The following is a 12390-nucleotide window of genomic DNA, read 5'->3' as shown; positions in this document are numbered from 1 at the left end:
GAGCAGCCAAGGCTGAGGGAGGGAGTGGAGAGCGGCAAGGGCTGGCAGCTCCCTCCAGGAGCCAGGTGTCTTGAAGGGTTTGACAGTTCAGCCACAGTCCTGTCCCAGAGACTGCCCCAGCCACCACGCCACTGAGCCGCTGCTTCCTTGGTGGTTGTGCAGAACCTTTGAGGAGACACTGTGTGCCTTGGATCTGAAGGTCATCCTAACCTTGTGAAATTATACTGTTTTTGGAAGTTCTTCTCTGGTCATCCTACCAAGTCCTCTGACACTCAGGTAACCTTATGTTACCTAAGACAAAGCTGAGGCTTAGGTGGAGGCTCTTTAGTGACCCAGGTCACTTTAGTATGGCTATGAGGCTTAAGCTTCCTGTGGACTCTCATCCCTGGGAGAGTGAGGCCTCCCAAGGAGCGCAGGGAACATCATGAGTGGCTGCATCAGAAGCCATACAACAGGTCTCATCGGTATTTTTATTTCTAAATCGAAACTCCCTGGGTCCTCACAACAGCCCTGCGAGGTAGGTGGGGCGGGAAAGTTCCAGAGATCCCCATTTACAAATGAGGATTCCGAGGCACAGAGAGGTGGGACAACTTGACTTGCCCAGGTCATACAACCGTCAGTATGGAGGGCACAAAGTCAGCAGCCCCCGCCCCCCATATTCTCTCCACTGTCTCTTCTACGCTCTCCAGCCTCAGAACACTTCTGGGGTCCACAGGGACCCTCGGGGAAGGCTGGAAGCTCAGAGTTTTCCAGAATGGCCACTGGAGAAGGCCTGGTCAACTCTTGGGCCTCTCCTGTGAGGCCAACATTCTCCTCTTCACACTCAGAGTTGACAGAGGGCCTAGTAAGTGCTAGGCATGGATGGAGCTAGCTAAGGTTGTGAGTGGACAGTGGTAAAAATAGGTGTAAGCATGTGTGTCCTGTGCTAAAGACAAAGGCTCCTCCAACCCCTGTCCCTAAGGCGGTAACTCAGGCATCCTCTCCTGTGCCTCCCTCATGAGGAGCACCCTCAGCAGCAAAAAAGGAGCCCAGTCTGCTTCTACACTGAGCTGCTCGGGCAGACAAGGTCTCACCAGGCCTTCAGACCCCATCGCGAAGACACAGTGCCTCCACAGCTTGACTGGGGCCCTGGGCCACACCCCCAATAACAAACAGCCGGGACCCAGCCTGTAGACTGGAACAGGAGCATCGGGCTGTAGGCATGGCAGGCAGTGCCTCCCAGCGTCGCCGCGCAAGACTGAAGCTCTCCACGGAGGCCAGAGGGCACGGCTGGTTCCCTGGAGGAAGGAGACAGAGAGTGATAAGGGGCTGAAGACCCTTCTGCTCCCTTCCCCAAACAGTGGCCCAGTAAGTACTACCTCACCACCAGCTATCAGTGCTTTGCTCTTCATCGCCCAGTTCATCTTTGTTCATTCGTTCATTCATTGCCCAGGTCATCTTTGTTCACTCGTTCATTCATTCATTCATTCATTCATTCATGATTTGATAATCTATTCTGTTTCTGTCAGAGCCCCCAGCCAGGTGCTAGTGGACACCCTGAGAGCTAGGGCAATCACAAGCTCCCTGATTTACAGATGGGCCAAACGCTCACAGAGCACTGACCTCAGAGTCTAGAGAAGGTGGTCCTGCTAGGAGATGCTCTTTTCTGCTCTTTGCCATCTTTTCCTCAGCCCCACAGACTTACCAAGGCCCCCAATGGCCACAATGTTGCCCCCAAGGGAGCCCACCACAAAGTCAGCCCTCTTATCCCTCATCCGCAGGCTACGAGGCAGCTTAGTCCAGGACCCTGGGGGAGAGAAGATGTAAGATGTATGCACACAGACATGAACAGACTCGAGGGCACACGCAAACATGCACAGGCGTGCACGCACAATCACAAGCAGGCACACACACACACACACACACACACATGCCTCCCTTGTGTACCATGGGGAGCAGGGCAGACTACAAGAGGCATTGCTCACCATGTTCCAGATCAAACATCTCCACAGTGTTGACAAAGTGGGGGCGGGAGTAGAAATTATGAGGCCCGGGCTGCTGCAGGCCACCCAGGCTAAAGACACTGCCTTCAGCCATAGCACAGCCAGCAAAGGCTCGTCGGCTGGGCAGGCTTGGGTGTCGGGTCCATGTACGGGTCTCCAGATCAAAAGCTTCAAAAGCAGTCACTGGGAGCTTGCCCTGGCGGCCTCCTGTCAAAGGAATTAAAGCACCTGGGACAGAGCCCAGAGGGCTTGGGGGCATCCTTACCTGGTGGCTGAACTGTCCATCCCCGGCTACTACACCCAGCTGTGTACACCCCTGACTATGGGTCGTTCATGAGACCATATAAACCCTCAGGCACTGAATTTGATTTTCCAATCCCAGTTGGGTCTCCAAGGAGGCCTTAGAATAGGTCTGGATTATCCCCAACAAAACTTCTCAGATCCTAACATCTCAGGTTAAGGTTGATCCCTAATCCACAACCTACAAGGGATGGAATCACCTGGACTCTTTTCTTCCCCTTTCCCACATCCCTCAGCCCTTACCCAGGACATAGATCTTGTTCCCGTGCAGGAAGGTGGAGGCCCCGTAGCAGGGTGTGGGCATGGAGGGTAGCGAAAGCCAGCAGTCCCGGCGGGGCTCATATACCCGTACCTGGGCCTGGGGGGCCGTGTCAGGACCCATTCCCCCCAGAGCATACACCATACCATCTGCACAGAAAAGAGTAGTTCAGACCACACAACCATGTCTGGCTGGTGAGCCCCACACTGACAGCTCCCTTGGTCAGGCCCAGGGGTGGATGGATGGAGACCCATGTGTTTGTCACAAACTTTGTTACCCATCTCAAGTGGGAACTAAGAGAGCTGGGATTCCAGCTTTGGCCTAGGCCCCTCCAAGTGAAGAGCAGGAGGCAGCTGATCTAATTATAATCCAGCACGGTCTCCCTGGAGACGCTATGGCAACCAAATCTGGCATCTAAGCAGGCTAGCTTGGACTGGTGGTCAGACCTGGAGGCCACAAGGTGTCTGTGTGTGTGTGTGTGTGTGTGTGTGTGTGTGTGTGATTGGTGGGGGAGGAGTCCCCTAATGGGGGAGGGGAAGAGTAGGTTAACACAGTGGTAGAGGGGATAAGGAGATTTGCTCAGCCTGAGAAGGGAACTGAGGAATCAACTAGGTGAAGGCCTGGGGCTGGGAGATGAGCCTGGGCCTATGGGACAGAGCCTTGAGTCCCTGGCAGCCTGCCAGCACCGCTGTACCATGTCGTTTCACTAGAGTAGGTTCTTGCCTTCTGTTAGGTGCTCAGAGTCTGCTAGGGGCACATTGACAGGCCTTTGGGTGAGGTCAGGCAGCCAGGGGCTTCCATGGCAACCATCTCCAGGTCGGCTTGGCCTTTGTCCACATCAGGATCCCTGGTGTGTGTGTGTGTGTGTGTGTGTGTGTGTGTGTGTGTGTGGTGGGGGGAGGTCTAAGCACTTAAGCACTTGCTGGGCTCAGAGCCAAGGCCTTGCTCCCCTCCCCCACTCCAGACTATTTATAACTATGAGAGTCATTAGGCCACACACCCCCCCCCACTGTCTCTTAGTAACAAAGAACAGGACAGGGTAATGGCTGGGGTCTCCCATCTTTCTGGGGGGCCTTCTGGGCTCTGATCCCCCACCTCATAGCCCAGAAAAGGCAATTAACAGCAAATTGCAGAAAGCCTAGGTAAGGGAGGAGACAGGAGGCAAAGCCATGTCCAAGGCAAGGCCTATGCCGTGTCTGAGATAATGGACCCTGTCAGGGGAAGAAAAAATGAAGGCTGTAGGGGCACCTGAGGGATTCCGTGATAAAGCCACTCACCTCTCTCCACAGTTGCAACCCCCATGGCTGCTTGAGGGAGGGTAGCCCGACGTTCCCAGCGGCCTTCGTCAGCCAAGAAGGCCTCCACCGCAGCTACTGGGCTCTGGACTTCATCCACACCACCCACCACTAGCACCTGCTTGCCCAGAACCACAGCAGCTGCACCAGCCCGGGCAGTGGGTAGGGGTGCTAATGCCAGCCATGTATGTGAGGCCATGTCCAGTGTCTCAGCAGTGTCCAGAGGTAGCCCAGCCCGGCCACAGCCCCCCAACACCAACAGGTGCCCATCTTGGTGTGCCACGGCACCATATACCCGACAAGTGGGCATGGGGGGGAACGCCTGCCAAGCAAAGGCCCGGCCTCCTCCTGCAGCCATACTGCTCACTGCCAGTGGCAGGCCATGCTATGTGCTTAGGCTGCGGGCCTCACTGGGGAGACACGATAGGGCCCCATCTTGACTCTGCCGGGCTGAAAGCGTGTATCTGACCAGTTCAAGGGACCTTGCCTTCACCTGGAGGAGAGATGGAGAACAAAGGATCAGGACCACTGTCAAGAAACAGATGAACAACACATAGCTAAAGGCAGGCCAGGCCCCAAATCACTGGTGGGGAAGGACCCGCCCTCTTTGACCAGCACTGTACTGGTGAAGACCCTTTGTAGTTTGGAAGGAGAACAGACTCTAGATACCCACACAGCTTTCATTTCCCATAGGGGCATGAGGGACTATCCCCACGCCCAACCCTAAATTTCAGCAACTAGCAACTTCCTTCGCTTGGAGTGAAAGGGGAGGTAAAATGCCTAGACCCAACTCTCCATCCCAGTGTACTTCCTCCCAATATGGCTTATCCTGGTTTTCCAGAGAGGAGTCCTGAATCCTCTGCACACTGGCATCTAGTGTCCCTTGGACAACCATTAGGGCCCCTCTCCTGCAGTCCTTAATCAAGGAGTGTCCCATTCTACAAAGTGCAACCATTTACAGCAGCAAACAGCCAGTCTTAGGTGTGAAGGATTCAAAGGGGACACTCAGGTTTCCACACTCCCTTTGAAGTCCACCTCAGGGGTGTGGCAATGCCAGCAGATTCCTTGCTGAGGAGGGATGGGGGAACTGGTGTGGGCAATCTCATGAATACAGGATTTGAAGGTACCTGAGTCCAGGGCTTTTCGTGTGGGAATAAACAGCTGGATCCTGAGCCCCCTAAGGTCACATTCCTTAACCTCCCCTTTTGCTCTGTGGGTGAGTGTGTGTGTGTGTGGTGTGTATGTCTGTGTTGGGGGTCTCCACTCTGTCTCGCGACTTGGCAGGACAGCCTCCTGGCCCCAAACTTCCAACTCGAAGCAGAGTGGGGGGCGGGTCTGGCCAGTGGGCTTAATAAAGGCTCTAAGCTTCATGCCCCAAACTTCCCCCCTGAGCAAGGCTCCCGCGGGACTCACCCGCTGGATCTCTGATGTCGCCAGGACACGGGGTCCACTGTTCCGCCTCCGCTGACGCTGGCTCTGGCTAGGGCTGCAGCTGGGCTCCGGTGGGGCTCCCGCACCGCTCCGGCGTGGGGCGGGGCTGGTCCAGGTCCGCCCCTCGCTCCCCCCTCCCCAGATTCGGGGAAACCTCCTCCTGCCTTAACTCTGCACATGCCACAGCAGGAGTAGGGCTCACCGACCCACGGTCACCCAAAATGAACAAGCAGGCATATGGACATCCGGTCGGCTAGGATTTCGGGTTCTACCTGGGGCGATGATAGAAATGAGGCGGTGGCGATCAACACAGCACCGGCATGAGGAGATCGGAGGCGGGTGTCATTCTGTGTTAGATCCACTCTGGGTACTTTCAGCAGGAGCTAGCCAGTGGAACCTGGGGCCTTAAGGGGTCGGAGCCCGCCCATCACAACTGAGCATGGAGGTGCCCAACAACCAGCTTTTCAGCGGCGCCCCCTGGAGGCCGCTAGGGCTGTAGCCTGGGCCTCTGGTTGGGGAGCCCAGCTGCCCTGTCTTAACCAGGACACAACCATAACACAAAGCCAGATGCAGAATAGATTCTGGGACTACTAGCAGGTGGGGTGGAGGAGACTACTGTACTAGCCTTAGGACCTATCCAGCCCTACTTTACAGAGACTAGGTTCTTCTTGGTTAGAAGTGAGCAGGTGAGCTAAACCAGACAGGCCTCGGTCTCTCTGCCTAATCCTATAAATCCTGAATGCGGCTACTCTGAGGCCTGGTGACTGTCCATCTTCAGGGTACAGAGCTTGCCTCTAGCCAACCCTGTGGTCACGTTGAAAGCAAACTGATGTGACAAAGACCCACCCATCTCTGGCTCACACCTCGGCCCAGCCTATCTCATGAGCACTCCGAGCCCTGAGGGAACACCCCTAGCGGGTGGCTATTCCTGCTCGCTTGCTGCTTTGCTCCCCTTTCGTGTGCAGTGTTTACCTTAATTTTCCCAAAGCAGATCCCGGGACCATGACACAAGTGCGTGTAGTTAGTGTGGGAGGGAGGCAGGAAGCACCAGCAGAGGAGTAGCAAGACAAGCAGCCAATGAAGGAGGTGTTATCAAACGAGTCACACTCTGGGTGACTGGGACCAGATCCTCTGGGGATTCCGGGTGCTGATCAGGAACGCGGAACACACATTGTTGCTGCTCCCATGGGCAAGGGGATCTAAGGAGTTCATCTTCACATCCCATCAATCACATGTTGAGAGCTGTTTGGGGGCACTAATGCCTTCGCCTGCCCGACTTTTTGCCTGTCCAGAATGTGGGTGAGTGTTTTCTCGTGATTAACTCGAACCTATAGCTCTTTCAGAAGTTGGTGGTTGGAAGTGGAGGGCATACACACACATGTTGGTGCAGACTGCTTACAAACCGCACAGACTCTCAAAGGCCTCTGTCTCTTATGCAACTTCTCCCATTCCCCAGATTGCTCCTCTCTTGGGACAAGACACTGGTATCTACCCCACAGTGTCACACCTATTCCTTATCACCAGTGTCCTCTTTCTTCCTAAGCACCTTCCATTTTCTTTCCAGCCGTTAACCATTTACAAGCTGGCTGCTTTTAAATGTTTCCCAGCACTAAGTCAAGGTCATCTCTTCTTGATGCCTCCAAATTTTGAAGCCGTCTGTCCCCACAGACTTTTTATCTGCCACCTCAGTCTATTGCCACTTCTTTATCCAAATTGCTTTCAAAACAATTGGTTTTGGGGGGCTGGAGAGATGGCTCAGTGGTTTGAAGCTGTGGCTGCTCTTCCAGAGGACCTGGGTTCAATTCCCAGCACCCACATGGCAGCTCATAACTCACACAGACACACTCACATAGACACTCATGCAGGCAAAGCATCAATGCACACAAAATAAAAATAAATTTTAAAAATTGGTCTTTTTTTTTTTTCTGCTTTGAGATAGAGTCTCCCATAGCTCAGGCTGGTCTTGAACTTCCTACATAGCCAAGGATGTCTGAATCTCTGATTCTTTTATCTCATCCTCCCAAATACTGGGATTACAGGCATACCACCTTGCCCAGTTTGTACAGTGATGAGGCGTGAACCCAGGCTTCCTGGTTCTAAACAAGTACTCTACCAACTGAGCTGTATCTCCTGCCACCAAAATTGCTTTTGAAAAGTCACCATCCATATTACCCAAGATTCTCTAGGGGAACAAAACTAATAGAATGAATACACACTACAAGAGGATTTAAGTGGTGGTGCATGACTTTAATCCCAGCACTCAGGAGGCAGAGGCAGGTGGATCTCTGTGAGTTTGATGCCAGTCTGGTTTACAGAGCTAGTTCCAGGACAGCCAGGGCAATACAGGAAAAACCCTGTCTCCATAACAAACAAAAACAAGAAATTTAGACAACAGATACATGATTCAGAGGTTAAGAGCATGGCTGCTCTTACAGAGGGTCTGGATTTGGTTCCCGGCACCCACATGGTGGTTTACAACTGTCTGTAATGACCTGACACCCTCTACTGATCCTGCAGGCACCAGGTATGTCCATGGTATACAGTATACATACAGGCAAAACACTCATATGCATAAACCTTTTTATTTTAATTAAGGAAAAAAGATTTATGGGATGGAAAGATGGTTCAGAGGTTAAGAACACTGCCTGCTCTTCCAAAGGTCCTGAGTTCAATTCCCAGCAACCACATGGTGGCTCAGAACCATCTGTAATGCGATCTGGTGCCCTCTTGGCATTCAGGGATATATGCAGGCAGAAAACTGTATACATAATAAATAAATATTTAAAACAAAAAGGGTTTATTGGGGATGGAGAGATGGCTCATTGGTTAAAAGCACTGACTGATCTTCTAGAGGACCTGAGTTCAATTCCAAGCACCCACATGGTGGCTCACAGCTGTCTGTAATTTCAATTCCAGGGGACCTGACACTCTCATACAGACATACATGCAGGCAAAACACCAATGCACATGAAATAAGATAAAAAATTGTTTCTAAAAAGGACTTACTAGACTTGCTTAAATCATCCAGTCTGGGCAGTGTAACAGTGCCACTGTTTGCACTGGGCAGGCTAAGGATGCAGTGGTGATTTGGTCCTGGAGTCTGGGCACCTCAGCAGTCCCAATCTAGCACTGAAATCCTGGAAAATTTCTGGAGAAACCACTAGTCTTCAGTGCACATTAGATTCCTGAAGAAGCTGGGTTCTGGTATCAGTGGGCAAATGATGTTGGTGGCAGAGTTGGCGGCAGCAGCAGCAGCAGCATCCGATTAGAGGAACTGGCCAGCAAGACTCAGGATGGTGAGAAGGAAAAAGAAGCCACAATCAGAATGTTTTTTCTCAAGTGTGTCCAGGGCTTTTATCTTTTAGTTGGTTTCACTTCCAATCAAAGGCCGAAGGGTGCACCTTTTATCCCAGCCGCTGAGAGGCAGAGACAGGCAGATTTCTGTGAGTCTGAAAACAGCCTGGTCAACAGGGAATTCCAGGTCAGGCAGAACAATATAATAAGTTCTTGTCTCAACAACATGGATGGACAGATGGCTCAGCAGTTAAGAGTACATCCCACAAAGGACCCGAGTTTGGTTCCCAGTACCTAGATTGGGCTGCTCACAACCACCAAGTCTAGGGAATCCAATGCCCTCTCTTGGACTCAATGGGCACTGCATGTATACATCCATACATCACATACTCAAATTTTAAAAAACAGTAGAAGCCAGATCCAGTCAAATTGATGATCAAAATTAACCATCATGACACACAACCATAAAGCTAGGGTTACCCTGTTGGTGAGATTTTGTAGGCTCTTCAAAGCTTCACCCTTTGTGACCTCAAATCCTTGCTGGCAGGTTATCTTGCCTTTTCTTTGGCAGGACCTTCTCACCTTCTCAGGGAGTAGCTTGACTTAGTCCTATAATTTAGTGATACTGTCTCAAAGGTGGGGCTTGGGACTCCAGAGCTAGCTCAGTTGGCAGTGATTGCTGTACAAGCATGAGGATCTAAGTTTGATCCCTAGAACCTACAGTTTTAAAAATCCTGGTAAGGAGCTCGGTGGTGGTGGTGCATGCCTTTAATCCCAGAACTCCGGAGGCAGAGGCAGGTGGATCTCTGTTAGTTTGAGACCAGCCTGGTCTACAAGAGCTAGTTCCAGGATAGCCGCCAAAGCCACAGAGAAATCCTGTCTCAAACAAACAAACAAAAAACAAAAACAACGACAACAAAATAAAACAAAAAAATCCTCATGTGGAGCCTGGCATCCCAGTACTCTACATCAATAGTTCCAGGACAGCCAGAGCTACACTAAGACCATGTTTCAAAAAACAAAAAAACAGATCCAGGTGTGAGACTGTAGAGATTCAGCAGGTGGAACACATGTCCTATAAGCAGTGGCATTCTCTAGAACCCACATACAAGCCAGGTAGGTATGGCAGTTGGCTTGCCAGAGTACGAGAGGCATCAAATCCCAGACTAGGCAAAATGATGGGCTCCAGGTTCAGCCTGTGACCTTATCTCAATATATATGATGGGGGGGCAGGGCTGGTGAGTTGACTCAAGGGTAAAAGTGCCCGCTGCCAAGTCTGACAACTTGAGTTTGATTCCAGAGAACCACATGATAGAAACAGTTCCTAAAAGTTGTCCTTTGACCTCTACACCAGTGCTGTGGAAAAGTATACCAAGAATGAAAACACAAATAATATTAAAAAATGAAACGTTGCTATGCAGTGGTGTTGCATGCCTTTAATCTCAGCATTTGGGAGGCAGAGGCTGGCAGATCTCTGTGGCGATAGCTTGCTTGTACAAATAAAGCCTGTCTGAAGGTCAGAGAACGGAGCTTGCCACTAGCTAACCATAGAGGTCTGGAGGTCTGTACAGACAGGCAGGAAGTGAGATAGCTGGGTGGAAACAGGATATAAGCAGGGAGAAACAGGAGCTCACTCTCTCGTCTGCTGAGATACTGAGGAGGTAAGGTCTGGTGGTGGCTTGCTCCTCTCAGCATTTTCCTCTATACTTGAATCAGGGTTTTTATTACTTAGACCAATTAAAAAGTCCGTTTACAGATCTCTGTGAGTTCTAGGCCAGCCTGGTCTACAGAGCATGTTCTAGGACAGCCAGGGACCCTGTCTGGAAAATCCAAAAAGAAAAAAAGGAAGAAGCAAGGAAAGAAAAGCCAGGCATGGTGGTGCATATGTATAATCCCAGTGCTAGGATTTGTAATCCCAGTACCAAGGAAGTGAAAGCAGGAGAATCTTTGACTTGCTGGCCAGGTAGACTAGCCAACTGAGAGAGACCTTTCTTCTTTCTTTGAGACCGGGTTTCCCTGTGTGGCCCCTACTATCTTGGAACTCTGGAATCCAGGACTGATCTTTGTGAGCTCAAGGCCACCCTGGTCTGGTCTATGCAGTGAGTTTCAGACCAGTCAGAACTACGGAGTGAGACTCTGGCTCAAAACAACAACAAAGATAGCTCCTGAGTAACAATGACATCTACATTTGTCTTAAACACATGCGCATGCACTATTTACTTGCCTAGCATACATAGTACCTAGGCTTATTGATGTTTAATAAGGATCAGGAGAAACAAATAGGCCAAATAGATATTTATTCAGGGAGAAATAATTTACAACATAGACAGATGAACACCAGCAGGTTCCTGGTCCCAAGAATGCCTCCAGATGTGCTCCTGTCCCCCTGCTTCAAGCAAGAGAGTTCTCTGAGACCCTTCTTCAGATTTAGTCCCCCCAGGCCCGGCTCTGTCTCCACCCCAATGGGTGTGGTCTATGCCACAGGTGCTGACAAAGTGAATATCTCACTTCATAGGCTCCCTCACCAGACCCCATGCCCCCAAATAGATTTGTCTCTGGCTTTCCAAAGTAGCAAATTTAGAACCTATTGGGACAGTATTTCCCAAGATGCATCCTTCTCCACCAGATTACCAGTTTTCTCCGCTCACTAAGTGTGGGCTGACCTCACTAACAACCATGTAAGTTGTCAAATGGAGACCAAGAGACAGATCACTGAAACACCTTGTGTCTCGTTCCTCCTCCTCATCTCACTTGGGCTATGCCTATGTAGAGTCAGCAGCTATCGAAGGCTACAGGGCAAGTAAAACCTGTGCTCCAATGACTGTCCCCGAGAGTTCTTCCTCAGGCTTAATACCAGAATACCCTTCTGATAGATTGGGTACCCCCAACCTTCATCATTCCTTCAGTAACCATAGAGAGAAGGGACAGAGCTAGAATGGACCTAGCCTTCTTTTGGACTGGACAAACCAGAGAGGAATCTCCTTCTGGGACACACCTGGGCCACTGTCGTCCCAGGAGGCACCAGGGGCTGCCTCTTCACGAAAGTGGCTTCTGTATGCATAGTCATGTCTCAACTGCTTCGGAAGACAAAGTGCCTGATAGTGAAGTTAGATTGGTCCCCGGAGTGAACAGACAATCCTGACCTCCTACAATGGACAAGGACAGAGTAGGGCTCACCTACGCTGGAGATATTGTGGAACTTCCTGATGTAGGCCCATAAGGCCCTTTCTTTTTCTCTACCAAGAGAAATAGTTCAAAGCACTGATCCCAGACTATCAGGAGATTTTGTTATCCTATGGGATGCTTTGGCTACCCTTGAAGACACTCAGGCTCTCCCATCAGTGTCAAGGCCCTGAGACCTTGGACATTGTTGAGTGGAATGGATATTTACATTTAGAGATACCTGGATCCCTCTGTATAGCATGGGTAATAGAGAACAGCTAAAGGATCTCAGAGCCACATGAGGAAAGAAGAAGTATTCCACATGAAGCATTCCAGCCACTTTCTTCTATCTCAACACCAAAGGTAGCATCATTGTGAGGGTTCAGGAACAGAGCTGTAGCAATATTTCTATCTTCTGACTCAGGTTCTGTGAAAGGGCCAAATGCCTGTACTACCTCATCCATGAGACCAATGCTTTCCTGATGGCTCCCAACCTGGACTAGGAAGCAGCTGTCAGGTGGGCACTTTAAGAGTAGTGGAGCCAGGCATGGTGGTGACTTTGACACATGCAGTCTAGGACTACGCAGAGAGACATCATCTTAAAAAAAAGCTTTGGAACCCATATTGACTGTTCATGTGAGGTCTCAGATTCCTAGGGTTAATTCTG

The 12390-nt window shown here is 50.8% G+C and overlaps 1 protein-coding gene across 3 annotated transcripts; it reads right to left on the bottom strand.

Moving 5' to 3' along the window:
- Positions 1-456: 456 nt before the first annotated feature.
- Klhdc8b (kelch domain containing 8B) lies at positions 457-4209 on the bottom strand. Of its 3 annotated transcripts, none has more exons than XM_051204236.1 (5): positions 3819-4209; positions 2526-2690; positions 1965-2210; positions 1685-1786; positions 457-1277 (listed from the first exon to the last, which is right to left on the bottom strand). In XM_051204236.1, exons 1-5 carry the CDS (start codon positions 4192-4194, stop codon positions 1081-1083), a joined length of 1086 nt encoding a protein of 361 aa, XP_051060193.1. In that variant the 5' UTR covers positions 4195-4209; the 3' UTR covers positions 457-1080. The 3 variants fall into 3 exon arrangements, with proteins under 3 accessions (XP_051060193.1, XP_051060201.1, XP_051060209.1); XM_051204244.1 differs by having other exon boundaries at positions 1965-2189; XM_051204252.1 differs by lacking the exon at positions 2526-2690 and having other exon boundaries at positions 1965-2189.
- Between the last annotated feature and the right edge of the window lie 8181 nt (positions 4210-12390).

The sequence above is a fragment of the Phodopus roborovskii genome, unplaced genomic scaffold (genome assembly GCF_943737965.1).
Source record: "Phodopus roborovskii unplaced genomic scaffold, PHOROB, whole genome shotgun sequence".
Taxonomy (NCBI): Eukaryota; Metazoa; Chordata; class Mammalia; order Rodentia; family Cricetidae; genus Phodopus; species Phodopus roborovskii.
This window is presented reverse-complemented; position numbering and strand designations above follow the sequence as displayed.